This window comes from Salarias fasciatus, assembly GCF_902148845.1.
Source record: "Salarias fasciatus chromosome 7 unlocalized genomic scaffold, fSalaFa1.1 super_scaffold_4, whole genome shotgun sequence".
Lineage (NCBI taxonomy): Eukaryota > Metazoa > Chordata > Actinopteri > Blenniiformes > Blenniidae > Salarias > Salarias fasciatus.
In genome coordinates, this window is record NW_021941229.1 from 27,730,900 (window position 1) to 27,757,713 (window position 26,814).

At 56.2% G+C, this 26,814-nt stretch overlaps 3 protein-coding genes across 4 annotated transcripts; all 3 read right to left on the bottom strand.

The window, feature by feature from the left end:
* Nucleotides 1-1,646: 1,646 nt before the first annotated feature.
* Nucleotides 1,647-13,329, bottom strand: LOC115382505 (alpha-mannosidase 2-like). Of its 2 annotated transcripts, none has more exons than XM_030084243.1 (24): nt 13,223-13,329; nt 12,685-12,827; nt 12,406-12,612; nt 12,182-12,326; nt 11,814-11,901; nt 11,284-11,367; nt 11,069-11,196; nt 10,802-10,975; nt 10,540-10,726; nt 10,060-10,237; nt 9,080-9,270; nt 8,755-8,952; nt 7,121-7,235; nt 6,980-7,047; nt 6,735-6,903; nt 6,258-6,494; nt 6,019-6,147; nt 4,062-4,176; nt 3,845-3,978; nt 3,621-3,762; nt 3,408-3,541; nt 3,136-3,330; nt 2,951-3,061; nt 1,647-2,599 (listed from the first exon to the last, which is right to left on the bottom strand). In XM_030084243.1, the coding sequence occupies exons 2-24, from the start codon at nt 12,823-12,825 to the stop codon at nt 2,435-2,437; spliced, it is 3,435 nt and encodes a 1,144-aa protein (XP_029940103.1). In that variant the 5' UTR covers nt 12,826-12,827; nt 13,223-13,329; the 3' UTR covers nt 1,647-2,434. The 2 variants fall into 2 exon arrangements, with proteins under 2 accessions (XP_029940103.1, XP_029940102.1); XM_030084242.1 differs by having other exon boundaries at nt 13,234-13,293.
* A 1,034-nt stretch (nt 13,330-14,363) lies between these two features.
* LOC115382507 (WD repeat-containing protein 36-like) lies at nt 14,364-20,012 on the bottom strand. Its single transcript, XM_030084245.1, is given in 23 exon segments — nt 14,364-14,630; nt 14,705-14,892; nt 14,979-14,997; nt 14,999-15,061; nt 15,146-15,265; nt 15,460-15,691; nt 15,778-15,885; nt 15,973-16,052; nt 16,121-16,229; nt 16,313-16,478; nt 16,555-16,672; nt 16,750-16,892; nt 16,969-17,058; nt 17,490-17,555; nt 17,693-17,813; nt 17,883-18,058; nt 18,183-18,315; nt 18,471-18,525; nt 18,615-18,746; nt 18,827-18,948; nt 19,244-19,344; nt 19,419-19,446; nt 19,771-20,012. Coding segments are annotated over 23 exon segments (2,664 nt in total). The 5' UTR covers nt 19,915-20,012; the 3' UTR covers nt 14,364-14,480.
* A 2,129-nt stretch (nt 20,013-22,141) lies between these two features.
* LOC115382506 (solute carrier family 25 member 46-like) lies at nt 22,142-26,675 on the bottom strand. The gene is given in 13 exon segments (XM_030084244.1): nt 22,142-22,506; nt 22,509-22,648; nt 22,651-22,747; nt 22,749-22,845; nt 22,847-23,058; nt 24,220-24,277; nt 24,358-24,414; nt 24,519-24,619; nt 24,753-24,830; nt 24,923-24,980; nt 25,333-25,375; nt 26,207-26,297; nt 26,299-26,675. Coding segments are annotated over 13 exon segments (1,257 nt in total). The 5' UTR covers nt 26,479-26,675; the 3' UTR covers nt 22,142-22,461.
* Between the last annotated feature and the right edge of the window lie 139 nt (nt 26,676-26,814).

Sequence of the window (26,814 nt, forward strand, 5' to 3'; positions counted from 1 at the left end):
ATTCCAAAAAATCATAAAAATAAAATACAAACACGCTGGAATTCACATGTTACCAAGTCACTGAAATAATCCAAGGCACACTGAACACACACACACACACACACACACACACACACACACACACACACACACACGCACATACACACAGCCCAGCCACAGTGTGTTTGGAGATCAGGTGTTGCTGTAGCTCCGCCCCCAGGGCGGGGCTCAGTCGAGGGGTGGCAGGGTTCTGGTCGGGTTCTGATCTGGACCAGGAAGACAGTGGTTCCTGAAAAGCCCCGGTTCTTGGGGCCGGGGCTGCGGTCGGTGCGAACACAAGAACCGGTTCAATTTTGGGTGCCGGCCCCGATGTGGCCCAGGAACCGGTTTGGTGTGTGTGTGTGTGTGTGTGTGTGTGTGTGTGTGTGTGTGTGTGTGTGTTCTTGTACTACACAGTGCATAGCTAGGACCAGAGTTTAACGCTTCAGTCTCAGTTGTGGACGGCGGCTCTGGATCTCTGTATGAATGTAACATGATACCAGGGTTGGCCACGCCCCCACCCTCGGTCTGACCAGCCTTTTATGGGAAGTCCCGCCCTCTCACGGATAAATCATCTGCTGGACGGTAGCGTCCAGCAGAAACCCAGCAGCACGTCTCCAACGTCCCCGACTGAAGACAGAACTACAGCAGAACGCCACAGGTGAGCGGAGGACGCGGCGGAACGCCACAGGTGAGCGGAGGACGCGGCAGAACGCCACAGGAACGCCACAGGTGAGTGCAGGACGCGGCGGAACGCCACAGGTGAGCGGAGGACGCGGCGGAACGCCACAGGTGAGCGGAGGACGCGGCGGAACGCCACAGGTGAGCGGAGGACGCGGCGGAACGCCACAGGTGAGCTGAAACCTCACATTCTGTAAAAACCAACCCTACAGCACGAGACCTGCCAGCGTCAGACCACCAGATCCAGGATCCGCAGGAAGCAGATGAGGGAGCAGAACACACTCATCCCCTTTAGAACCCACCGGTCCAGGATCTCCTCAGTCCAGCTCAGCGGCTCCGGTCTGCACAAGTTCTTCTTCCTGGTCCCTCAGGGCTGGGACTCCATGTCCACTAAGCAGGACGTCTCTTCTGACCCGAGCTGTCCTCAGTTCCTCTTTCATTCTTTTTAATGAGAAGAGTCCCTGTCCCTCACAGCATCCAGGTGGACTGGATAATCCAGCATCTGGGTGGATTAGGTAATCCAGCATCTGAGTGGATTAGGTAATCCAGCATCCGGGTGGATTAGGTAATCCAGCTTCTGGGTGGATTAAATAATCCAGTGTCTGGGTGGATTAGATAAACCAGCATCTGGGTTCTAGTTTTTGAAGTCCTGTTTCGGGGTTCTACCAGCTGGAAACACAAATTCTGTCAAACTAAACAAATAAAAGCTTGAAGTGTTTGAGCTCCTGAAAGGAATTATGGATAAAAAAGAACTTTTCCATGACGTTCTGATGATTTGAAAGGTCTGCAGTGAAGAACCTCAGTACCAGTGAAGGTTCCACCAGAACCACGGTGGATCAGAACCTCTGGCGTTCCAACAGCTGCTCAGAACCCAGAGAACCCGGAGACCTGATCCTGGTCTGAACGGCCCAGAACACCCCCCACAGCCCAGCACGCAGAAAACCAGCCCGGGTCCATCGGGTTTATTGACAGAAGAGAAGTAAAAGAACATAAATTACTCCTTCAAAATAAAATCCCCAAAATAAAGTTCACATTCAGAGAAGGAAGATTCCAAATCCTGAGTCACAACAGGAAGAGGAAGTGAAAAAAAATCAAAAATCAGGCTTTAAAATCAGTCAGCCTTTCATGGACACACACACACACACACACACACACACACACACACACACACACACACACACACACACACACACACACACACACACACACACACACACACACACACACACACACACACTTCATTGGTCCCCGTGGTTGCCGTGGCAACACAACCATTCAGCATTTTCCCTTTTTTCATTTCACTGTTTTTGATTGTTTCCCCTTTAACTCCCTTTTATATTTTTCCTGTTTGTTCATTTTCCTTCAGTTTCGTTCTTTTTTTTGGGGGGGGGGCATTTTTTGTTTTGTATTTCTTGAGTTTTTTTTATTTCCTGTTGTTTGTATGAACTTCCTGTTTTCTATTTACTTGCTGTTTACTTCCTGTTTGCGTTTGCTTCCATCCTGGTAAACTTCCTTTTTCTATTTACTTCCTGTTTTTAGGTACTGTTTATTTCCTGTTCAGCATTTACTTCCTGTTTACTTCCTGTTGTGTATTTACTTTCTGTTGTGTATTTACTTCCTGTTTACTTCCTGGTCCAGCTTTCCTTCCTCCACAGCTGCCTCCAGATTGGTAACTCCACAGAACCTCGCCTGATTGGCTGCAGATGTTTCTAGCTTTAGCGTTAGCATTAGCCAGTTAGCGGATGACCACGCGGAAGGCGCCGATCTCCATCGGCCGGAGCCGAAAGTCTGGATCCTGCTGCTGGACCTGGTCCGGGTCCTGGACGTCTCGCAGGAAGGTGAGACCAGAACGACGCACAGAACCGAAGACCAGAGGAGAGAAGAGCTGATCCAGGTTCACCTGCGAAGACCAGACAGACCCGGTCAGACCCACAGGACCGGGACCGGGTCTACACACAGACCGGGACCGGGTCTACACACAGACCGGGACCGGGACTACACACAGACCGGGACCGGGTCTACACACAGACCGGGACCGGGTCTACACACAGACCGGGACCGGGACTACACACAGACCGGGACCGGGTCTACACACAGACCGGGACCGGGACTACACACAGACCGGGACCGGGACTACACACAGACCGGGACTGGGTCTACACACAGACACGGAGGAGACTGATCACTGAGAGAGGTTCTGGTTCTGGTTCTGGACCCAGATCAGAGAGTCTGGATCTGTGTGTGTGTCCACCTTCTCGTGCGCACTCCACGTGCACGCCGGCTTGGGCTCGGGGGTGTAGTCACAGTGGAAGCCCTTCCTGTGGAGGAGGAGGGCCACTTCCTGTGAGGGACTTCCTGCTTCCTGTTTGTAAAAGCAACGACACGGGTCAAAGGTCAGAGTGTGCTGATGACATCATCGTGTCCAGCTGGGGTCACCTGCTCGTCCTCCAGCGTCCGCAGGTTCAGCAGGTGAATGTCACACGGCAACGGCGAGCTGAGCGGCAGGAAGGGGCGGAGCTTCAGCTGGGGGGCGTGGTCACGGGTTACCATGGTGATTGGTGGTTGGCAGAGAGACAGTGAGTCCAGGTGAGCGAGAAGCGACAGGTGTTCCTCCGAGGCTCCTCCCACTTCCTGTCAGGTGACAAAACGTTCATCAAGCCACGCCCCCAGTGTAGCTCCGCCTCCTAACCGCAGACCACGCCCCTCACCGTGGCCCCGCCCCCTCGCTCCTCCAGCAGCAGGCGGTACAGGCTGGCAGTGACCTTGTTGTCGGTGACTCCCTGACCCAGGCCCCGGTTGTCGTCCTGCAGCAGGCGCCGGTCCAACACCACCTCCAGCTGCCCTGCAGAGGTCAGAGGTCAGAGGTCAGAGGTCAGGCAGGGCCAGGGGGCGGGGTCTGGGTCATCCTGGGCCCGGCTCACCCGGTCGCAGCGCCGCCACGCCCTGGCTCTGGGCGGCCAGCAGCGTGAGGCGGCCGGCGGCGTCCTGCAGGAAGGCGGCGGCGGTCATGGGGTAGAAGTGCGCCTGCAGCGGCAGCTTGGCCAGCAGGCGGCGCTGCTGCATCTGCACGGGAGGCAGCCGCGGTCAGCGGGAGCGCCGCCGCGCCGGGCGCTCCCATTGGCCGGGACGTCAGACGGGAGGTCACCTGGAATCCGTTCAGGTCGGAGTAGAAACGGTTGCCGTTGGCAACGTCGCTGACGAGGCGCATCACCAGCTCACGGTTCGACTCCGAGCGGATGTCCACCATGTTGGAAATCTCCAGAGATCTCCCAGCATGCCCTGGGACAGGGACAGGCGCACACACACACACCCTCTGACAGCGTCTGGTTACCGTGACGATGGAGTGCCAGCGCTGCGGTTACCTTCCAGGTGGAACAGGCGGAGCGTGTGTGTGAAGTGTTTGTAACAGGAAGTGATGTCAGAGAAGATCGGACCTCTGGAGACCCGAACCAGGGGCGGTTCTGAAGACCTGTAGGGCTGGAAGAACCGAGACACTGAGGACCAGATGGACCGTCCTCTAAACCCTCTCTGGGACAGCAGAACGCCTGGGACTGGTTCTGCAGGGTTCTCCTCTGACCTGGTTCTACAGGGTTCTCCTCTGACCTGGTTCTGCAGGGTTCTCCTCTGACCTGGTTCTGCAGGGTTCTCCTCTGACCTGGTTCTACAGGGTTCTCCTCTGACCTGGTTCTGCAGGGTTCTCCTCTGACCTGGTTCTACAGGGTTCTCCTCCTCTGACCTGGTTCTGCAGGGTTCTCCTCTGACCTGGTTCTACAGGGTTCTCCTCTGACCTGGTTCTACAGGGTTCTCCTCTGACCTGGTTCTGCAGGGTTCTCCTCCTCTGACCTGGTTCTGCAGGGTTCTCCTCTGACCTGGTTCTACAGGGTTCTCCTCTGACCTGGTTCTGCAGGGTTCTCCTCCTCTGACCTGGTTCTACAGGGTTCTCCTCTGACCTGGTTCTACAGGGTTCTCCTCCTCTGACCTGGTTCTGCAGGGTTCTCCTCCTCTGACCTGGTTCTGCAGGGTTCTCCTCTGACCTGGTTCTGCAGGGTTCTCCTCTGACCTGGTTCTACAGGGTTCTCCTCTGACCTGGTTCTACAGGGTTCTCCTCTGACCTGGTTCTGCAGGGTTCTCCTCCTCTGACCTGGTTCTGCAGGGTTCTCCTCTGACCTGGTTCTGCAGGGTTCTCCTCCTCTGACCTGGTTCTACAGGGTTCTCCTCCTCTGACCTGGTTCTACAGGGTTCTCCTCTGACCTGGTTCTGCAGGGTTCTCCTCCTCTGACCTGGTTCTACAGGGTTCTCCTCCTCTGACCTGGTTCTACAGTGTTCTCCTCTGACCTGGTCCTACAGGGTTCTCCTCTGACCTGGTTCTGCAGGGTTCTCCTCCTCTGACCTGGTTCTGCAGGGTTCTCCTCTGACCTGGTTCTACAGGGTTCTCCTCTGACCTGGTTCTGCAGGGTTCTCCTCCTCTGACCTGGTTCTACAGGGTTCTCCTCTGACCTGGTTCTGCAGGGTTCTCCTCCTCTGACCTGGTTCTGCAGGGTTCTCCTCTGACCTGGTTCTACAGGGTTCTCCTCTGACCTGGTTCTGCAGGGTTCTCCTCCTCTGACCTGGTTCTGCAGGGTTCTCCTCCTCTGACCTGGTTCTGCAGGGTTCTCCTCTGACCTGGTTCTGCAGGGTTCTCCTCTGACCTGGTTCTGCAGGGTTCTCCTGCTCTGACCTGGTTCTACAGGGTTCTCCTCTGACCTGGTTCTACAGGGTTCTCCTCTGACCTGGTTCTGCAGGGTTCTCCTCTGACCTGGTTCTACAGGGTTCTCCTCTGACCTGGTTCTGCAGGGTTCTCCTCCTCTGACCTGGTTCTACAGGGTTCTCCTCTGACCTGGTTCTGCAGGGTTCTCCTCCTCTGACCTGGTTCTGCAGGGTTCTCCTCTGACCTGGTTCTGCAGGGTTCTCCTCTGACCTGGTTCTGCAGGGTTCTCCTCTGACCTGGTTCTGCAGGGTTCTCCTGCTCTGACCTGGTTCTACAGGGTTCTCCTCTGACCTGGTTCTGCAGGGTTCTCCTCTGACCTGGTTCTACAGGGTTCTCCTGCTCTGACCTGGTTCTACAGGGTTCTCCTCTGACCTGGTTCTGCAGGGTTCTCCTCTGACCTGGTTCTACAGGGTTCTCCTGCTCTGGTTGGGTTTTCAAAAGTCTGTAAAACTGTGTTTTATAAATAAAGCTGAACTGAATCCAGTCTATCTGTGGTCTAGATCCGGTCTGGATCCGGTCTCCACTGGTGTATCTGTGGCTCATGTGGTCCAGAACGGTCCCGACGGACTCACCTGTCCCCCCTCGTCCCCCGGCAGGAACAGGTAGGCTCCACTCTTGTCCCGGTTTGACCCGGTCCTGGTTCCGTACCAGAGGAACTGGACCTGGACCTTCCTGGTCAGACCGGACCGCAGTCGGACTTCCTGCGGGTCACAGTGCAGCGTCAGCCGAGTCCCGGGGGGCTTTTATTGTGAAGGGGGGCGCCGGGCCGGGCCGGGCCGGGCCGGGCCGGGCCGGGCCGGGCCGGTCTGACCTGCAGCAGGCCGGTCCGCGCCGAGCTCCACGCCTCCAGGTGCCGGTTGCTAAGCAACAGCGGGGCGTCGGCCTCGGAGTCCGGCGGGCGGGACACCTGGAAGTGCGGGTTCCGGAGCGCCGCCGGGTCGGCCGGGCCGTGCAGGGTGTAGCGCGCCCGGGGGGCGGAGCCAGCGGGCGCCGCGGTCACCTGGTACACCGTCAGCGCCAGCGGGGGGAGCGCCGCCACGAAGGACAGCTGGGGGACAGGCGGAGATGAGACGAGGGACGAAGGGACGGTAGGACAGAGGGACAGCGGGATGGACAGACAGAGGGACAAAGAGACGGAGGGACAGAGAGACGGCGGGATGGAGGGACGGAGGGACAGAGAGACGGAGGGATGGACGGACAGAGGGACAAAGAGACGGAGGGACAGAGAGACGGAGGGACAGAGAGACGGAGGGACGGCGCCGGACCGGCCCACCGAGCGGCTCCTCACCTGGAAGGCCTCGGCGGCCGGCCGGCCGGGCTCCGCCCACACGGCGGACATCTGGACGGGGACGGGCGTCCCGGTCCGGGCGTCGGACACCCGGGCGTCGGGACGGTCCACCAGCACGGTGACCACGGAGGTCTGGACCTGCTGGGTGGGGTTGAAGACCACCAGAGACCTGCCGGGGGACGACAGGACGGTGAGGGGCGCGGCGAGCGAGCGAGCGAGCGGCCCGCGGCGCGCCCGGCCGTTACCTGGCTCGATCCCCGAGTCGCAGCCGGGTCTTGAGGGGCGGGGCGTCCTGCGCCGCCGGCTCCTCGTCCTGAAACACACAGCGCCGCGTCAGCCCCGCCCACCTGCCACGCCCACCGCTTCGGGACGGGGTCGGAGGTCACCATCAGCAGCAGGGGGGCGGACGCGTCGTGGCGGTACCGGCTCCGGTCCGGCAGCAGCAGCCAGTGGGCGGAGCTTCGCAGCACCTGGCGCAGGTCCAGCAGGGAGCGGAGGAGCCTGGAGAGACCGGAGCGTCAGAGCGAGCCGCCGCCGCGCCGGCACGCCGGGCTGCGGTCCGGGCTACACGCTAACGCTAACGCTACGGGAGCTGCGTTAAGGGGAAGCTAATGCTAGATGCTAATGGCTCACACTGAGCACGGCGGTACCTGTTAGCATTGGCCATGGCGGCGGCGTCCTTTAACAGAGAGCATGAAGGGAAAAATGAGACAGGAGACAAGTGGCGCTAAAGACATCTAACAATCCAAACGCAAAACATTCATGCTAACCACAGGCTAACATGCTAACCACAGGCTAACATGCTAACCACAGGCTAACATGCTAACCACAGGCTAACATGCTAACCACAGGGTAACATGCTAAAAGTTCCAAACAGGAAGTGAGACAATCAAAGGCTGTGTTCGAAACCGCATACTGTCTACTACATCCTTACATACTCATACTATCCATCCTGCATCCTGCTTACTCAGTCCATCAAACAGTATGCGAAGCGTTTACACTACAGCATACTACATAATAACCCACAATGCATTGCACTTCTTCCATGAGCAGAAAGCGATCTGCTAAAGCTGATTTCACTTTAGCCCTAAACTCGTCAAATGTATGACTTCATCTTAAAATTAGGCGACAAAGAGGTGGTTTAGAGCCGAGTGTGTCGTTTATTTGTCCGAATACGAGCCGTTTATGATTTTTTTCGGACGAATTCGGCGAAATTCAAGCCAGCCGCAGTGAGCAACGCACTTCCGGTTATTTTCACCAAAATAAACCACCCCTTTCCCTTTCTCATGCAAAACAACCTCAGTGATAAATCTGTGCTTTTACTTTGAAAACAAGAAGGCAATCTTTCAGCAATATATCTCGCTTAACATCGCCGTGTGGACCGGTGTCCCGTTAACGGACCACTTATTATGCCAATTATGATGCTTTACCGACGGAGAGTTTTTTTCGGCTCTTCAACAAAGATCGGCTCGCCGTCTTCGGTGCATCATGGTCGCTTTCAGCAGGGACTTGTTCTCAGATGTAAGGTTTTTTTTTGTTTTTTTGTTTTTACTATTTTTAATCATTGTCAATCCAATCAGAAATCTCGTAACATAACATACCTACGAGCACAAACAATGGAGGGAAGATTAAATCTAGAACCATACTCAGCTTGCTGAATGTACATCATGAAGAAACAGTCATTGTGAACTGAATAAAGTTTATTCAAATGTCCGTCGCGTTGCATCTTGGGCAATTTCAGTATGAGTAGTGAACACACGATGTATACTCAACATTTCTGGCGAATGCAGTATGCATCCGGGAACTTCTCGCATACTCAAAATCGCATACTGCCAGTGTAAACACACTGCATACTCAATAAGTTAGTACGAGTAGTACGTAAGTATGCGGTTTCGAACACAGCCAAAGACTACAGTACCAAACTGAAACACGTCTGGCTAACAGGCTAACCTGCTAACAGGCTAGCAGACTCATGAGCATGCTAACGTGGTGGCTAACGCTAGCTGTGCGAGGCGCCGACCTGGTGCCGTAGTCCACCACCACGGGGTCGCGGGCCGTCCCGGTGACGGCGTCGTGGTGCTGGAACAGCGCCAGGCTCCGCCTCCCCGACGTCAGCCGAGCGAAATGCTCACGGGCGGGAAACGTGGCGGCCAGACGTCCGTCGCCGTGGAAACGACGCATTTCAGCCAGCGTCAGGCTGAAGAGGATCTCTGTGGCGCTGCGGGACAAAGACAAGGCGAGAGGTGAAGACGGGGGGACGGGTGGAGGAGGGGGGAGGGGGGACAGGGGACAGGGGACAGGGGACGGGGGCGGGGACAGGGGACGGGGACAGGGGCGGGGCCCACCGCAGCGTGGCCTCCAGCACGCGGTCCAGACGCTTGTAGAAGGGGCGGGACGAGAAGAAGCCGCTCCAGTAGTGGTCGTCTCGGTCGGCGTACGTGAAGAAATCTCCACGGAGAGACGGGAGAGACACTCCGGAGGCCCCGAGACGACGGTGCAGGGACTGGAAGTAGTCCGAGAGAGTCCCGAACCGGGCCTGCGGGGGGGGAATTGTCAGCAGCCTGGTATTCAACTTCAAAATTTCCAAATTTCAACTTCAAGTTGAACCTGGAGGAACCACATCTGGAACTCAGGAGCCTTCATACAGACTGCCTGACCTCTGACCCCTGGCCTCTGACCCTCTGACCTCTGACCACTGTTCAAATACAACTCTGAGGACTTGAAGAGGAAAGAGGAAGTGTGGGTGATCCCGGCCCCGGCCCGGCCCGGCCCCGGCCCCGGCCCCGGCCCCGACCCCAGGCCCCGGCCCCGGCCCCGGCCCCGGCCCCGGCCCCGGCGCCGGTCCAGACCCCAGGCCCCGGCCCGACCCCGACCCCGGCCCAGACCCCAGGCCCCGGCCCCGGCCCCGACCCCGACCCCGGCCCCGGCCCCGGCCCCGGCCCCGACCCCGGCCCCAGTCCAGACCCCGGCCCCGACCCCGGCCCCGGCCCCGGCCCCGGCCCCGACCCCGGCCCCGGCCCCGGCCCCGGCCCCGGCCCCGGCCCCGACCCCGGCCCCAGTCCAGACCCCGGCCCCGACCCCGGCCCCGGCCCCGGCCCCGACCCCGGCCCCGGCCCCGGCCCCGGCCCCGGGCCCCGACCCCGGCCCCAGTCCAGACCCCGGCCCCGACCCCGGCCCGACCCCGGCCCCAGCCCCGGCCCCGGCCCCGACCCCGGTCCCGACCCCGGCCCCGACCCCGGCCCCGACCCCGGCCCCGGCCCCGGCCCCGGCCCCGGCCCCGACCCCAGGCCCCGGCCCCGGCCCCGGTCCAGACCCCCGGGCTCACCGTGACCCGGAGCTCCGGGTGCTGCTGGTAGTAGTCGAAGAGCCTCTGGTAGCTGCTGAGCTGGACGTCCCACTCGCTGGACTCCACGAAGCGGAAGTCGTCCCCCAGAGGAACCAGGAGAACCGGGGTCCGGAACAGGAGCGACTTCTGGCGGTACTGGTCCAGGAGCAGCAGGGCCCTGGGGGGGACACACCCGCCGTTTCCATGACAACACCTCGTCACACAAACGTCCACAACACCAGAGACACACCGGACGGGACAGCGGACGCACAACGGCGTCACTGCGGCTGTCAGGCAGACGAACAACATCAGAACAACACCGGCGAGCGGAGAACCGGCCGGGTTCTGGGGCTCTGGTCCGGCTCCGACCCGGTTCTTCGCTTCAGACTCCACATCATGATATCAGCACTTCTGGACGTTTAGCCAGACGTGATGTTCAGCCTCAGGACAGCCCCCTGGTCGGCCCCGCCCCCCGCTCACCTCTCCTGGACGTTCTGCTCTGTGATTGGCTGGGGAGGGACCCTCCAGGGGCAGAAGACCCGCCTCCCCGGCAGGCGGTGGAAGTCGAACTGGCAGCAGACGGCCGGGTTCGGCCCGCAGGTGTGAGGAACGTCGTAGCTGTAGAACGGCATCATGTGACACGTGATGTCACTGCGGGGGGAGGAGTCTGCAACGGGAAGTGGGCGGACTCAACCAACTGCAGGACTGGGTCGGACCCTCCCCCGCAGCCCCGCCCCCTCACCCCAGCTCTGTCGCCACAGAAACTCCAGACTCTTCTGTCTGGCGAAGTGCTTCTTGACGGCGTAGTGGATCCTCTGGATGACCATGTTCTTAAGCCCCGCCCCCTTCAGCAGGTAGGTCATGGAGGGGGAGTGTCCAAACGGGTCGATGGCCCAGCCGCTGCTCGGCGTCACGCCTGCACACACACACACACACACACACACACGGTCAGCAGACGCCGGAGGTGGGCGTGGCGGCCATCTTGCTGGGGTACAGCGTGTCACGTGACCCAGGTGCGTCTGCAGCCACTGGTGTCCCTCCAGCAGCTGGTCCAGCAGGGCGAAGTAATGCGTGCTGGCCTCGTCCGGCATCACCCAGCCGCCCGTCACCAGCTCCAGCTGCCCCGCCCCCACCAGGCTGGCCAATCACAGCACAGGAGGAGAAGCCGTCACTCTGCCGCTCCGTGAGCGGATGTCCGGTTCGAGTCCCGACGGACGACCTCACCGTTTGACCGTCGATCGCTTCTGCTCGTCGATTTCGCTCCACCACTTGGAGAAGTAGCTGATCTCCGCCCAGATCATCTTCCTCCTGCAGGGCGGAGCCACAAATCAGGAGGGTGGAGCCACGAGTCAGGAGGGTGGAGCCACGAGTCAGGAGGGCGGGGCTAAGTGTCAGGAGGGGGGGGCCACGAGTCAGAAAAGTGGAGCCACATACCAGGAGGGCGGAGCCACGAGTCAGGAGGGATTGGCCCCAAGTCAGGAGGGTGGAGCCATAAGTCAGGAGGGCGGAGCCACGAGTCAGAACTACGACCCCAGTCCAAGACAGTCAAGGTCAGAGGAGTCGAGTCATAAATGATTCCTGAATAATTCAATCCCCACAAGGTCCAGAAACTCTCCTTTAAGAGCCTTCATCACCTCAGTTACCATGGCAACAAGGGAGCATGAAGATCTTTGTTTTGTGTGTGTGTGTGTGTGTGTGTGTGTGTGTGTGTGTGTGTGTGTGTGTGTGTGTGTGTGTGTGTGTGTGTGGCCTACCTGCTGTCCTCGCTCAGTTTGGTCACCATGTTGTTCAGGATGTGTCTCGTCTGGTCTTCATAATAACCGTCAAATGTCTTCAGCCAACCTGAGACCAGCAGCAGCGTTAGCAGTAGCATTAGCATGATGAGTCAGCACCAGTGTTAGCAGTTAGCAGTAGCATGATGAGTCAGCACCAGTGTTAGCAGTTAGCAGTAGCATTAGCAGTTAGCAGTAGTGTTGGTAGTTAGCAGCAAAATTAGCAAGTCGTGTTAGCAGTTAATAGTAGCATTATCAGTTAGCAGTAGCATTAGCGTTAGCAGATAATAGTACCGTTAGCAGTAGCATTAGCAGTTAGCTTGCCAGGCTGAAAATCCTTCCGACCTCACCAGGGTCGTTGTGCGAATGAGGAACCAGGAAGACCTCCAGCGGCTGCTCGTCCCACTCGTCGCCGCGGTAACTGATATCAAAGCCCTGCTTCCAGGCGCCGCCGTCCGGGTTGTCGAAGGCCAGGAGGTCGTAGACGTCCAGGAGCTTCGGACACACAGGACCGGTGAAGGACGTCCGCGCAGCACAGATAGCCCATCTGAAGCACTTAGCATGCTAAGCTAACCTGCACGCCGTCTGCGCCGTCCTTCAGCTCCTCAGCCAATCGGCAGCCAGGAAGCCGGGGGGCGGAGACTGAGCTGCTGTTGGCCACGCCCCCTGGGCGGCCCGCTTTACGGTGGACTAAGGAGTCTCGCAGCGCAGCAACCAATCGGTTGTTCTCGCTGAGGAGACCTTCCAACCGGTCAATCTTCTGCTGGAGGCGGAGCAAGTCCTGAAAGCAGACATCTGATTGGCCCATTTTCTTCAAGAGTCTGACCTGTAGAAATGGAGAAGCGTAACGCACCTGGTCCACCTGTCCAGGAGGCGTGTCCCCGCGTGGCCGAAGCTCCGCCCTCTGCATCACCTCCAGCATGCGGTAGAGTGACATCAGCGCCACACAGAAAACCCCGCCCACCAGCACGGCAAAGACACGCCCCCTCTTCATCACTGTGGCAACAGTTCAGCAGGAACTGAAGGTTTGAGAGGATAAAGTACTGGACTACATAGAATACTCCAAAATAAAAGTTCTGGATTACACAGTACTTCAGAGTAAAAGCAGTGGATTACACAGAGTACTAACTACAGGACTCGGTATTTCAGTTAAACAGTTCTTCGTTATTTTTACTGTTATTTCTGATTTCATCCTTTGGTGAAACTTTAATCTGACCTCTGACCTCCAGTTGCTTCGAATAAAATCAAGCAAGACTTGATTAAAAAATAAATATAAAAAATCCTGAATTCGTTCCTCCGTCAGAAACTGTCTTCCAACCCCAGATTAACCAGACCGCTGCGGAGCGAAAATTCTGCAAAACTTTTTAAATAGTGAACAGTTTGACTCGGACCTGCTGCTCACTTCCGGCCGGACACGCGCTGCACGCCTCTCTGCAGCCGGTCACGCGCCCTGCGGCTGGTCACGCGCCTGGCTTCAGATTCCAGGGAAAATAAACTCGAATGATTAATTTAAAAATAAACAAAAACTAAAGTTCGGAAGTTAGTCCGGAGAAGGTGCGGCGCAGACCGCGGCCGCGCATGCGCACGAGGGTTTGTTTTGCTTCCGGTGGTTCAGCTGAATCAGCGCAGCAGCGTGCTGACGTCACCACCGGAGCAAGCATAGACGTAAACACATAGAGCAGACAGAGAGCAGCGTGTAGAGCCGAGGAGCCGAACCGAACCAGAACAGAACCAGAACAGAACCAGAACAGAACCAGAACCGACCCGGGCGGACGCCGTACAGCACAGGTCCGGAGGGAGAACGTCCCGGTCGGTTTCCAGCTGAGTTTAGCAGCTTCTTCTGCAATTTTCACACAATATTTGTAAACTGTGAATAGAACTACCGGACAGGAGGCGTTCAGACCGAATCGGTCCCTCGAGAACTCTTCGGACTTTTGTTCTATATTTCCATTAAAACGTTGACGATCAGAGGAGCTTCACCGGATCTCTGGACGGACGTCTGGCGGCAAGGCTCCACGGGTCAGCCGGAGAAACGGGAACACTCTGAAACGTGTGGAGCGGCTGGACGGGGTGAAGTCCACCGCAGACCAGAGGACGGGGGGGCGTGGGGACGGCAGGTCAAACCGTGGGACGGCTCTGAAAGTCCCGGACAAAACTGACTGATCGCTTCTCTACGACTGTCAGCCGGTTTGTGAAAACGAAAACAGCTGAAGGTGTTTAGAAGGAAGACTGCTGGCCCTGCCGGGACCACCCTGGTGTTCTGGTTCCCAGGTGGATCTTCTCCTGGCGGAGTCCTTCGTCTCCAGACTCCTGGGTTTGCTGAAGGGATCAGTGTTCTGGAACGTTCTCCTCCAGCAGAGTCCAGGATGAAGATCAACGCGGAACGCTGGACTCCGGGGGAAGCAGCGGTGAGGAGTTCAGGAGGACCCCCCCCACCCCCAAACCTCCACCCGGACCTCCACCCAGACCCACACCCAGACCCCACCTCAGCCTGATCCCAGTGCAGCTCCAACAGTCAGTCTGATTGGCCCATGTGGGACACGCCCCCTTGAATTTTATTACGTAAAACAATAAATTCAAACAATCTCAGAAGACAGTCAACAGAAAATCAGTCCAGAAGAACTGTGTGTGTGTGTGTGTGTGTGTGTGTCACAGCAGAGCACTCTTGGTGTATGACAGTAAACACAGGGATTGGTTGAAGGAGGCCCGTAGCTCCGCCCACCCCGCCTCCAGCCGGGCTGACAGGCGGCTCAGCGCTTCCATGGCGACGGCGTCCTGCGACACCGAGCGCAGGTGGAGCTGAAAGACAGAGGAAGTGTTGACAAACAGGACGGAGGACGGCGGGCGGCGGCGCTGCGTTCTGATTGGCCAACCTTCAGGAACAACGCCAGGTACGCGTGAGCCAGGTCGAAGTCCCGCCCACTGGCCAGCATGCTGTCAATCATGTGGATGAAGGCCCGCAGGAGGCTGTTGGCTCCGCCCCCCTCAGGCGAGAGACAGGCGAGCTCGACGGAGATGGCCGACGGCCCACAATCCTTCAGGAGGCGCGGCGAGCGCCGGACTGCACACATCGACCAATCAGAGCCGGTTACACTCCGGGTTCATCTGAACGAGACAAACTTCACTGAGACGAGAAGACGAACTCACAGGAGCCAGACTCCGCCCTCCTCCTCCAGAGCAGTGCTGAACTTCGACCTTTGACCTATCAACGCCGATGACAGCACCTTGGACTAAGACAGGAAACACGATGTCATCGGCGTCCTGCGCTCTGATTGGACGACACCCGGCACACACTCGTCCATTCAGAGGCCTACCTGAGTCTCCTGCTCCGTCGCCGCGGGAGACGCAAAGCGAGGAGTGACGCCGGGGACGGTGGGCAGGAAGAAGGGGGCGGAGGGCGGGGCGGAGGGCGGGGCCACCGGACGGTTCCTCCGCTGGACACGGTAAAGACACACAGACAGCAAACAGTCAACAAACTGTCAACAAACAGCAAACAGACTGTAAATAAACAGTAAACATTCTAAACAAACAGTAAACATACTGTAAACAAACAGCAAACAGACTGTAAACAAACAGCAAACAGACTGTAAACAAACAGTAAACAGACAGTAAATAGCAGTAAACAGACCTTGATCTCCTCCAGGTGCAGCAGACTTTTCCACCGAGACTCCGGCTGCAGCGACAGAGTCACAAGCTCCGCCCCCAGCTGATCAGCTGACTGGTACACACCCTCAGCTTCCTCTGATGTCACTTCCTCCTCGCGGTCGTCCGCGGCGACGCCTGGTAACGTCTCCACGGTGGGCTGGTAGTCGGCCGGGAGGGGGCGGAGTCCCACCGGCCCACACAGGCTCTTATTGGTCCTGGGGAAGGAGAGCTCCACTGTGATTGGCTGAATCATACAGGGCTCAGTGATGTCATCGAACGCTGCACTGTGATTGGTCCAGACCAGAGAAAGATGCCGAGACTGTCCACGTGAGTGGTCGCCATGAAGTCACCAGTGGGAGACATGGACACGCCCACTGGCGCCGTGGACACCAGGAAGCAGTCCACGAGGCTGAGGACAGAACAGGAAGTGGTCATCATGGGGGCAGGAAGTGGTCATCATGAGGACAGGAAGTACAGCGGGCCGGCACATTGCCACCTTCCAGAGGGGAGGTCCCACGTCCGGATGGTACAGTCCATCCCCACGGTAACCAGCCAGCGACTGTCGGGGCTGAGCGTCTGCAGGACACACGGAGGCGTGAGCGCTCGCCTGCTAGCATCGTTAGCATCACTGACACAAAACCCACCATGTCGTTAATGTTGCCATGGTGACCTGCAAACTTCCTGACGACCCGCCGTGTTTCTATGTCGATGACCACCAGAGTGAAGTCATCCAGCGCTAACGCTAGCATCCCACTGAAACAGACAGAAGCTTCAGCGCAATGCTAACAGCTGTCCCCCGTTAGCATTTTGCTACCATGCAACTGATTGACCGTCACCTGTCTCTGTGTAGCTTCATGCTAGCAGGCGCAGCGTTTAGCTTTAGCTCCTCCTCCAGCTTCTTGGTTTTGAAGCGCCAGAACTTCAGCAGCCAATCAGAAGCGGCGCTCACCGTCAGCTGGTTGAGAGTATCCGTGGCGACGCCTCGCACCGCGCCACTGTGAGCTGCAGGGGAGGGTTTGGCGTGAACCGCGGGAGACACCGAGACGGCCAATCACTGACGGCCAACGGGAATACGCACCTTTCTCCTCGTCGCCGTAGCAACCGCGGTGGAGGCCGGACTGCAGGTTGTAGACGTCGACGCGGCCGCTCGACAGACCGACCACGGCGAAGTTCCCACAGGAAGTGATGTCAACAGCCTGGAACGGACAGGAGTCAGGTGACCAGAGCACCGAGCCAGGGGCGGAGCTCCGGGAAGCACGGGCGTGACTGTTACCGTGGCGACGGCATCCCGTCCAACGCCCGGAGGCTGCAGGTGGTGAGCTCCCATGGTGCAGCGCTGGTAGTTCCACGTTGTGGTTGCTAGGCGACCGCGGTGACAGGCCACAATGCCATCCCAGTCCGACTGACGAGCGACGGCTGTCAATCAAACAGAAACAGGAAGTCAGCAGGGCGCGGGCGCAGGTGAGAGGGCGGGGCCTGGCAGAGCGCCCACCGGAGGCGAAGCAAGTGATGGCGGGCAGACGCAGCTCCTCGTAGGACCGCCCCTTTTTCTTCTTCTGCTCCTTCTTCTTGTTCACCGAGCCTGAAGAAAGAAGAGAAGGAGAGGATGAGGAGGAAGAAGGGAAGAGGAGGAAGAAAGAAGGATGAGGAGGAAGAAGAAAGAAGGATCAAGAGGAAGAAAGAGGGATGAGGAGGAAGAGAGGCTGAGAAGGAGGAAGAAAGTGGGATGAGGAGGGAAAAAGAGGGATGAGGAGGAGGAAGAAAGAGGGATGTGGAGGAAGAAAGGGATGAGGAGGAGGAGGAAGAAAGGGGGATGAGGAGGAAGACAGGAAGAGGAGGAAGAAGGGATGAGGAGGAAGAGAGGATGAGGAAGGGGAGGAAGATGGGATGAGGAGGAGGAAGAAAGAAGGATGAGGAGGAAGAAAGAGGGATGTGGAGGAAGACAGGAAGAGGAGGAAGAAGGGATGAGGAGGAGGATGAAGGGAATCTGAGGAGGCGGAGGGAGGATCTGACCGTGACCCAGGCTCCGGTTGAATCGCTCATGAACGGTGGAGAAAGACTGCAGCGTCCCGTCCTGACCTGCAGAGGGCGCCAGCACATCCAGTAGAGCATCTTCCTCCAGATCAACTCTATTTATCACTTTTTCAACCTTCAGAGTAAAAGTTCATAATCTGGATGTTGGTATGTTGAATTAGATAAACATGACATTTGTTTACCGGCACTGAGGATGTTTTTCCCGTCGTTGCCATGGTGATGGATGGTGGTGGGAGGGGCACTGTGGCCCTGCCGGCACCGCAGCAGTCTGGCCCCGCCCCCTTCCTGATCAAAGATCCACACCTGAAGACACAGCAGCTCCTCAGCGCTCCGTCCTCAGAGCGAGGTCGGAGCGCCGGCGTCCGGCTCTACCTTGATGGCGTTGTCGGCTCCGTTGGTGACCAATAGCGGCTCACCGTGAAGGAAGGTTGCCCCGGCGATGGCCGTCTTGTGGGCGTGTCTGTGCTGAGTGACCAACTGCCGGCGCTCCAAGTCCCAGAATGCAATGTGGCCCTGAGGACTGCCGGACGCCACGACGGGGGGGCCGTCTGAGAGGGTGGGGCCAGACAAGAGGGAGGAGTCATAGAAGAGAGGGAGGGGTCAAGCAGGTCTAGAGTAGAGGGAGGGGCCATACAGGTGGGGGTGGGAGGAGCGACAGACTATTTCCTGTACCAGTCCTGAAAGCGAGCGAGCTGATTGGTCCCCAGTCCTGTGTGAAGCTCATCAGCGTCTCGTCCAATCGGATGTTGTGGATAATAATGCGACCTGTTGCCGTGCCAACGCCCACCACGTCCACTGCGGGACTCTGGGAAATCAAGTTAAAGCAAACAGCATCGGTTTAATACGAGGAAATGTACGGGACCAACAGGAAGTGGCACTGACAGGAAGTGGTACTGACAGGAAGCGAGCTCACAATAAGCGGTACTGACAGGAAGTGAGCTGGCAGGAAGTGGTACTGACCTGCTGCAGGACGGTGACCCCTGCTGACCAGCCGGTGAAGGTGTATAGCAGCTTACTGAGGACAAAAACAGGTTCCAGCTGTTGGAACTTAAAGAACATGTATAATGTAGTGCAGCCTGGGGGTTAACATGCTAACACGCTAACCTGGTCTTGATGTTCCACAACTGCAGTGCACCCTGGGAGCTCCCCAGCAGCACCTTGTTCAGGTAGGTGCTCGGGTGCATCATGGCCGACACGTCGAAGGTCGTCGGGTCAAAGTGCAGCTGTAGGTAATGTCTGCATGGCAGAGAGAGGCATGATGGGAAACTGTACAGGTCCTGAGCAGGTGAGTGTGTCCCAAGCCCCGCCCCCTCTACTCACCTCCTCCCTGGACGTCCCACACGATGACATCACCACCGCAATCCGCTGAGATCAGCTGATCACCCAGAGGCAGCAGCAGGCGCACGTCATGCTGGTGACCATGGTAACGCCTCACCACCTGAACACAGAGATGGGCTGGTAACCATGGTAACGCCTCATCACCTTTACACAGAGATGGGCTAGTAACCATGGTAACGCCTCATCACCTTTACACAGAGATGGGCTAGCAACCATGGTAACAGTAAGAGATCAGCCCTTCACACGGGGAGTGTGCTGCTGGGGGTGGTGTGTGTGGGTCCTCCTGTCCGGGCTGGCTCAGGTGACCCCTACCTTGGTGTGTGTGTGTGTGTGTGTGTGTGTGTGTGTGTGTGTGTGTGTGTGTGGGGGGGGGGGTTACAGTTAAAGGTTCTCACCTCTTTGTTTCGGGCGAAGGCGCTGACGAGTCGCCCGGCAGCGGCAAACACCAACATCCGGTCCGCCGCCAAACATGTGATGTCATCTGGGAGGCTGTCACCTAGGCAACCATAAACCGTTACCTCCCAGCAGCCAATCAGAGAGCAGAATGACAAACAGACTGGAAATACTTACTCACAGACACGATGCCCAACCGGCTCACCTGGAACACAAGACAGGATCAGAGCGACGGGTTAGCAGAGCAGCAGGGTTAGCTTAGCAGGGGTAGATTAGCTGGGTTAGATTAGCAAGGTTAGTTTAGCAGAGTTAGATTAGCTGAGTTAGCTTAGCAAAGTTAGTTTAACAGGGTTAGTTTAGCAGGGTTAGATTAGCAGGGTTAGTTTAAAAAGATTAGTTAAGCAGGGTTAGATTAGCTGGGTCAGGTTAGCAGGTTAGGTTAAAGTTAGTTTGGCAGAACAGCGGGGTTAGGTGAGCAGGGTTAGGTTAGCGGGGTTAGTTTAGCAGGGTTAACCATCAGACTTCTTACGTTGAACGTGTGGAAGCTGCGGCCGCATGACGTCACCAGGTAGAACTCGCGGTGCTTCAGGTGGAACCGGAGCGCGTGCGGCACGTGGTTGGAGTAAATCCCCAGAACCCGGAAGCCGGAGAACAGCGAGCTGCCGGCCGACATGTTCCGGTACCGGGAACAGAGCAGAACCCGAGGAGAAGCGGCCCAGAACCCGAACACACCGGGGCAGCGTGGAGACAACACACGAGGAGCGCCGGCTTCTGGGTCCGACTGCAAACCACGGCTGCAGCACAGAGGTTCCGCTCCGGTCCTTCCGGTCCTCTGCCTTTTTTTTTTTTTTTTTTTAATTAAAAAGAAAACAAACCTATACAAACTCTCGCGGGGGCAAACAGTCAGACAATCAAGAAAATAGCACAAGCAAAAAAAAAAAAAAAAAAAAAAAAAAGAATTACAGTGGGGGTGGGGGGTGGGGGGGTCAAACAATCAAACATGGCGCAAGCAAATCAACACAAGTTCACGTCAATTAAATCTCCACTGGTCTGGGCCTTCTATCAAATCACAGATCACAGCATATTTTTTTGGGAACAGCACCTGACACTCTTTTCAGAGACAGAAAATAAAGGTCAAACTGGTTTTTGAAATAGTTAATGGAGTGTGTTTTGTTCTTCCATTTATTACAATGTAAATGATATTTTCCCAGCAGAAGAATTATATGATAACCGTGGATGAAGCTGTCTGGATACGTTTTGTAATATAAAATGTCAGAGAGGTCCAAACTCTCAATATCAATATCATTGATCTTCAGGGAAATCCAGTCCTTCCGGTCCTCTGCTGGCTCTCCTGGCGGTTCTGTGGTTCCGGACTGGATTCAAACATTTAGTTTTCAACAGGAGTTAAATGTTTGTAATTTTTTTCAGTATTCAACATGTTTTACAGGTTTTCTACAAATCCAACAACCCCAAAACACTTTGGTGGACACGTTATAATCACACATTCACTACGCTGTGGAACACCAACACATAATATTGTAGCGTTACGACACTGAAGCAAATACTGGGAACTACTTTTTCTTTTGAAATCACTACGCCCAGACGCCATGTTTAGTAAGTAGTTCCGTCTTAACAATCTTCACATAAACAACTAAATCTCGTAATTTTACTTTAATATTCCACAGCGTAGTGAGTGTGTGGATTATAACGTGTCCACCAAAGTGTTTTGGGGTTGTTGGATTGTGTATTTGATGAGTTTGACGAGGGGGAACAAAAATACCGTCCACTTCCATTGTGTCTGTCCTGAAAACCTTCCCCGACTCTCCTCTGGATAAACAACAGCTCGCCTCACAGAAACAGTCAGTCTGCTGCTCTGATGACTGAGGAGTTGTGCTAAATGAGCCAATTTGCCAAAAAGTCGAAGAATCGCTTTAAAGCGATACTTCAACATTCAACATTTTGGCAAATTGGCCCATTTAGCGCAATTATTTAGTCATTTCGAACAGTATACTTACTTTTTTTGTGAGGGCGAGCTGTTGTTTATTCAGAGGTGAGTCAGGGAAGGTTTTTGGGACGGACACAATGGAAGTGGATGGTATTTTGGTTCCCCCTCGTCAAACTCATCAAATACACAATCCAACAACCCCAAAACACTTTGGTGGGCAAATTATAATCCGCACATTCACTGCGCTGTGGAACACCAACAAATAATATTGTAGTGTTACGACACTGAAGCAAATACTGGGAACTACTTTTTCTTTTGAAATCACTACGCCCAGACAAGTAGTTCCGTCTTAGCAATCTTCGCATAAACAACTCAATCTCGTAATTTTGCATTAATACTTCACAGCGTAGTGAATGTGCGGATTATAATTTGCCCACCAAAGTGTTTTGGGGTTGTTATATTGTGTATTTGATGAGTTTGACGAGGGGGAACCAAAAATACCATCCACTTCCATTGTGTCCGTCCTGAAAACCTTCCCCGACTCAACTCTGAATAAACAACAGCTCGCCCTCACAAAAAAAGTAAGTATACTGTTCGAAATGACTAATGAATTGCGCTAAACGGGCCAATTTGCCAAAATGTTGAAGTATCGCTTTAACTTCTTAAAAAAATTGTTTTCCTGAAACTCTGGTTTTAATGTGATTTCTCTCTTCACTTTAATTTTCTCAGGCTTTTGAGACTCTGAAGGCTTCAGTCTTCACCTTTCTGCCTGCAGGGGGCGCTATTAGCTTCAAATCAAATAAAGGAGGATCCAGGATGGAGCCCTGAGGAACTCCACATCCAATGATGCTTCCTGTTTACACTCAGAATGGTTTCATTCAGGTACAAAACCCAAAACACACGCACACTTTTCTATTTAAACATTTCAAATGCTTCAATTTATGAAACACTCAAAACATTTTATTTTTTATTTTATCCAGACATTTATTTTGAAAAACAGCTTAAGATTTAATGATCAAATAATTTATTCTTAAACTTTTTGCAACACATAGAACTTTATTTTTTACAACTTTTTACAAAAACAACCGAAACGGAAGCAGCGGGTTGTTGACACGTTTCCACAGGACCAATCATCTGTCAGTATTTACAAACAGGAAGTTCATGCTGCTACAGGAAGTGATGTGAAGCTAAGCTAGGCTGATGGGTGCTTGTGATTGGCTGACGGCGGCGGCGGGAGTGTTCCTGTTGGTCAGCGTCCGTCTCCGCGGCGGCGCTCTAGCCGGTCTTGGCGTCCAGCAGCAGCAGGCGCAGCAGCGTCTCAGGGCGGCGGCGAGCAGCGCGCCGTGCAGCGCGTACTGCGCCAGCAGGGCGCCGAAGCCGCGGTAGAAGCCGGCGCCGCACTCCTTGCGGCGAATGGCGTGCAGGCAGTCGTGGACGCCGTCGTACTGCGTGTTGACGGGCGGACCAGCGGGCTGCCGCCGTTGCCCGCCGCCACGGCGCCGTCGGTGGCGTCGATGATGGTGCGCGTGCCCTGCAGCGCCAGGCGGTGCAGCGCCGTCTCCCAGCGGGAACAGCAGCACGTCGGCCGCCAAGAGACCCGCCCACGCCGCCGCCAGCTCGGGGAAGTAGGCGTCCAGCGGGTCGGACGGCTCGGCGCGCCCTCCGGCCGCGCCGGTGCAGCCACAGCGCCGCCCGCTGGACGCCGGCCGCCACGGCGTAGCGCAGCACGGCGTGCAGCGCGGCGGGCAGCAGCAGGCGGCCCAGCGGCAGCAGGCGGCGGCTGTGGGGGGCGCCGACGCCCAGCAGGCGGGCCACGCCCTCCCGGACGCAGTCCAGCAGCCCAGAGGACGCCTCGTCCCGCACGATGTCACTCTGTCCACAGGAGAGGACACGTCAGGACCAGCGACCCCTGACCTCCTGACCCCATGAATGACCCCACGACCTCCTGACACTCAGACCACCTGACCCCATGACCTTGTGACCCCTGACCTCCTTATCTGGACACATCAAAAAGTGCTTGACATGCGGACCGCCGTGGTTTCCACTAGGGGAGGGCGAGGGCCTCAAACTTCTATCAGGGTATGATTTGATGTACAAAGTACAGCAGAAGAGTGTCTTGGTGGTTACCACGGCAACACGCTGAAAGCAAGGAAGCAGGAAGTAGTTTTTAAACTATTAAACAGCAGAAATCAAATTACTTTGAACCCAAACCAGGTCCAGGTCACAGATCAGTGGTCGGCTACTTGATTTGGCGTCGGGCCAAATTTTTTTTTTTTTTTGACTGATCCCTGTTCATCGGTGGCTAACAGCTAAGCTAACAGCTGACTGAGGCCTCCGCTATCAGCAGCTACTTTTACGAGGCGTCCCTGAAGGCAGCAGGAGCTGCAGGTGGTTCTCTGAATCGGAGGGTTTCAGGTGTTCCACAGGTAAAGGAGGAGGTTCAGGAGGAGCTGGATGCTGACAGGTTAGTGGGCGGAGTCACTGCCTCCGTGAAGCAGCTGCCTCACATTCTCTAAATCAGGGTTTCCCAGCCCTGGTCCTCGGGGAACCCTATCCTGCATGTCGTGGATGTTTCCCTCTTCCAACACACCGGATCCAAATGATCAGGACTGTGATCCGGCTTCTGCAGAGCTTGGTGACGAGCTGGTCCTTTGAAAAAGGTGTGCCGGACGAGGGAAACATCCAAAACATGCAGGATAGTGTTCCCCGACGACCAGGGTTGGGAAACCCTGCTCTAAATCATCTGGCGGCCAGATGTTACTGTTCAGCCGCCGGTTACAGATCAATGTTATAGACGTTACACCAAACTTTTCCAATAGCTCTGCCTCTGTCTGTTCTCCGCTCGCCGCCATCGCTGTTGTTCTGTACACTTCTTCTGGGAACGGGCATCTAAAACGCTGCATTACTGCCACCTAGTGGACGTAATGTGCTATGGCGGTTTGACCAAAATCCCTGCCGTGGGCCAAATTTCTATAACATACGGTTTATATTGTTAATACCGCCCAGCCCTAGTTTCCATGGTAACAGACTCACCTGGACGGTCTCGATGAGACTGGCACAGTAAAAGGGCAGAGCCACCACAGCTGTTAACCTGTGGGTCAGAGGTCAGAGGTCAGACTGGACTTAGAGTGCAGAAGAAGAAGAAGAAGAGGAAGAGGAAGAGGAGCTGACCCTTTGAGCAGTAAATGTCCCGCCAGCTGCTTCCAGCTCCACCTGTGAGGAAGCTCCCTGCACACACACACACACACACACACACACACACACACACACACACACACAGAGTTACTGAGCGTCGCGGTCAGCGGTCGGGCTGCTGCAGAGGATGTGGTTACCGTGGTAACGGTGTGAACTCGCTGATGACGCCCTCGGCTCCCAGAGTGATGCCGTGAACGATGAAGGTGCTGCCCATCCCCTTCCAGAGGGACCGCACGCCCTGCGGCCGCCGCAACCGCCACAGAGACAACAGCCGGCATGAGCAACCGCAACAGTGACAGACACTGAGAACTGTGTGTGTGTGTGTGTGTGTGTGTGTGTGTGTGTGTGTGTGTGTGTGTGTGTGTGTGCACCTGAGCCTTAGTGATGGAGTACATCACAGCGACGGCGCTGAAGGGAGTCAGGTGGTAGGAGCGGGCGTGGTAGTTAACCTGAGACAAGGAGCCAATCAGAGCGCAGCAGGTCAGAGCTCATTAGCATATCGTTGACATCAACAGGAAGTGATGTCACCAGCAGAGGTTACCTGACACTGTCGACGGAAGACGATGCAGGGGTGAGCCAGGACGTTTTCTGTGAACAGACTACACACACACACACGCACGCACACACGCACGCGCACACACACACACACACACACACACACACACACACACACACACACACACACACGCACACACACAGGAGGAAAGCTGCAGCAACTGATTTCTTCTGTTTTGTATCATATTTTAAAAATCTTAATTGGAATGCTGATTTTCATGACTAAATTTATCACTGACCCCAGGTTGACCCTGTTGACCCCGCTGACCCCCTGACTGGATGAACTACAGAAAGTGTGGGACTGTAAAGACCTGGACCCCCCTGGGACCTATGGAGACCCCTGAGTGGGTGGAGGACCTCAGGTTGGAGACCACTGCTGTCAGAGGAGAAACATACCTGACGAGTCCGATTCCGAACCCGGCGAAGCGGTTCAGCTGCTCTGGAACAGGAAGAGAAGACGACACGTTATCACATTCACACACCAGAGCAACATTCACACACCAGAGCAACACTCACACACCAGAGCAACATTCACACACCAGAGCAACACTCACACACCAGAGCAACATTCACACACTGCAACAACAACATTCACACACCAGAGCAACATTCACACACTGCAACAACAACATTCACACACCAGAGCAACACTCACACACCAGAGCAACATTCACACACCAGAGCAACATTCACACACCAGAGCAACACTCACACACCAGAGCAACACTCACACACTGCAACAACAACATTCACACACCAGAGCAACATTCACACACTGCAACAACAACATTCACACACCAGAGCAACACTCACACACCAGAGCAACATTCACACACCAGAGCAACATTCACACACCAGAGCAACACTCACACACCAGAGCAACACTCACACACTGCAACAACAACACTCACACACCAGAGCAACATTCACACACCAGCTCAACATTCACACACCAGAGCAACATTCACACACCAGAGCAACATTCACACACAGGAACAATTTAAGGACTTCAGTGTCAAAACACCTGTTAGCTTCGTTAGCTGTTAGTCTGGTCAACAGTTAGCTTGTTTAGCTGTTAGCCTCGTTAGCTGTTAGCACTACTTCATCCGATTCCCACTATAAAGGCTATACTGCAGAAATATCTCCATAATGTTTCTAATAAAATGTCGTCCTCAGACGTTTCTTCCTGAACTGCGCCGGATTCATCCAGCAGAAGCAGTCTTGTGTCCCCGCTAGCTCCATTAGCCTGTATGCTAACACACCGACCCACCGGCGGGCGGCACGCCGGGCTGCGGGGCGCCCCAGCCGGCCGCGGCTCCCGGGGCTCCGGCTCCCCCTGCGGGTCGTCGTACAGCGGGCGTCCCGCTCCCCGGGGTGCAGGTTGCGGCTGCCGGGGATGTCCGGCGGCGTGGTGACCCAGTGGTGGTGCTGCAGCTCGGCGGGCGCTCCGGCGCTCCGGACCGGGTATCCGGCTCCGTACAGCGGGTCGTCGCGGCCCCGGTATCCGAGCCCGTCGAAGCTGTCCGGCCGTCTGGAGGCCATCGCGGGGTCGGGGCGAGGACGGGAGTCGGGGGGCACCGTAGAGCGAGATCCGGCTACTGGAGGGAGGAGGCGGGCATGAAGCGTGAAGGGCGAGCGGTCCCGGACGGGCGGCCGACGAGTCGGTTCACCGGAGGATCGATCGACCTGATCGGGCTGACCCGCAGGAACACATCCGGCAGCGACCCGGAGACGCTGGAGGCCGCTGGGGAGACCGGCCCGCTGCTGCCCTCTGCTGGCCGGAGGACCGCCGAGCCCGGAGCCCCGGAGCCCCGGAGCCCGGACCCCGGAACCAGGACCACCGGAGCCCCGGAGCCCGGAACCAGGACCACCGGAGCC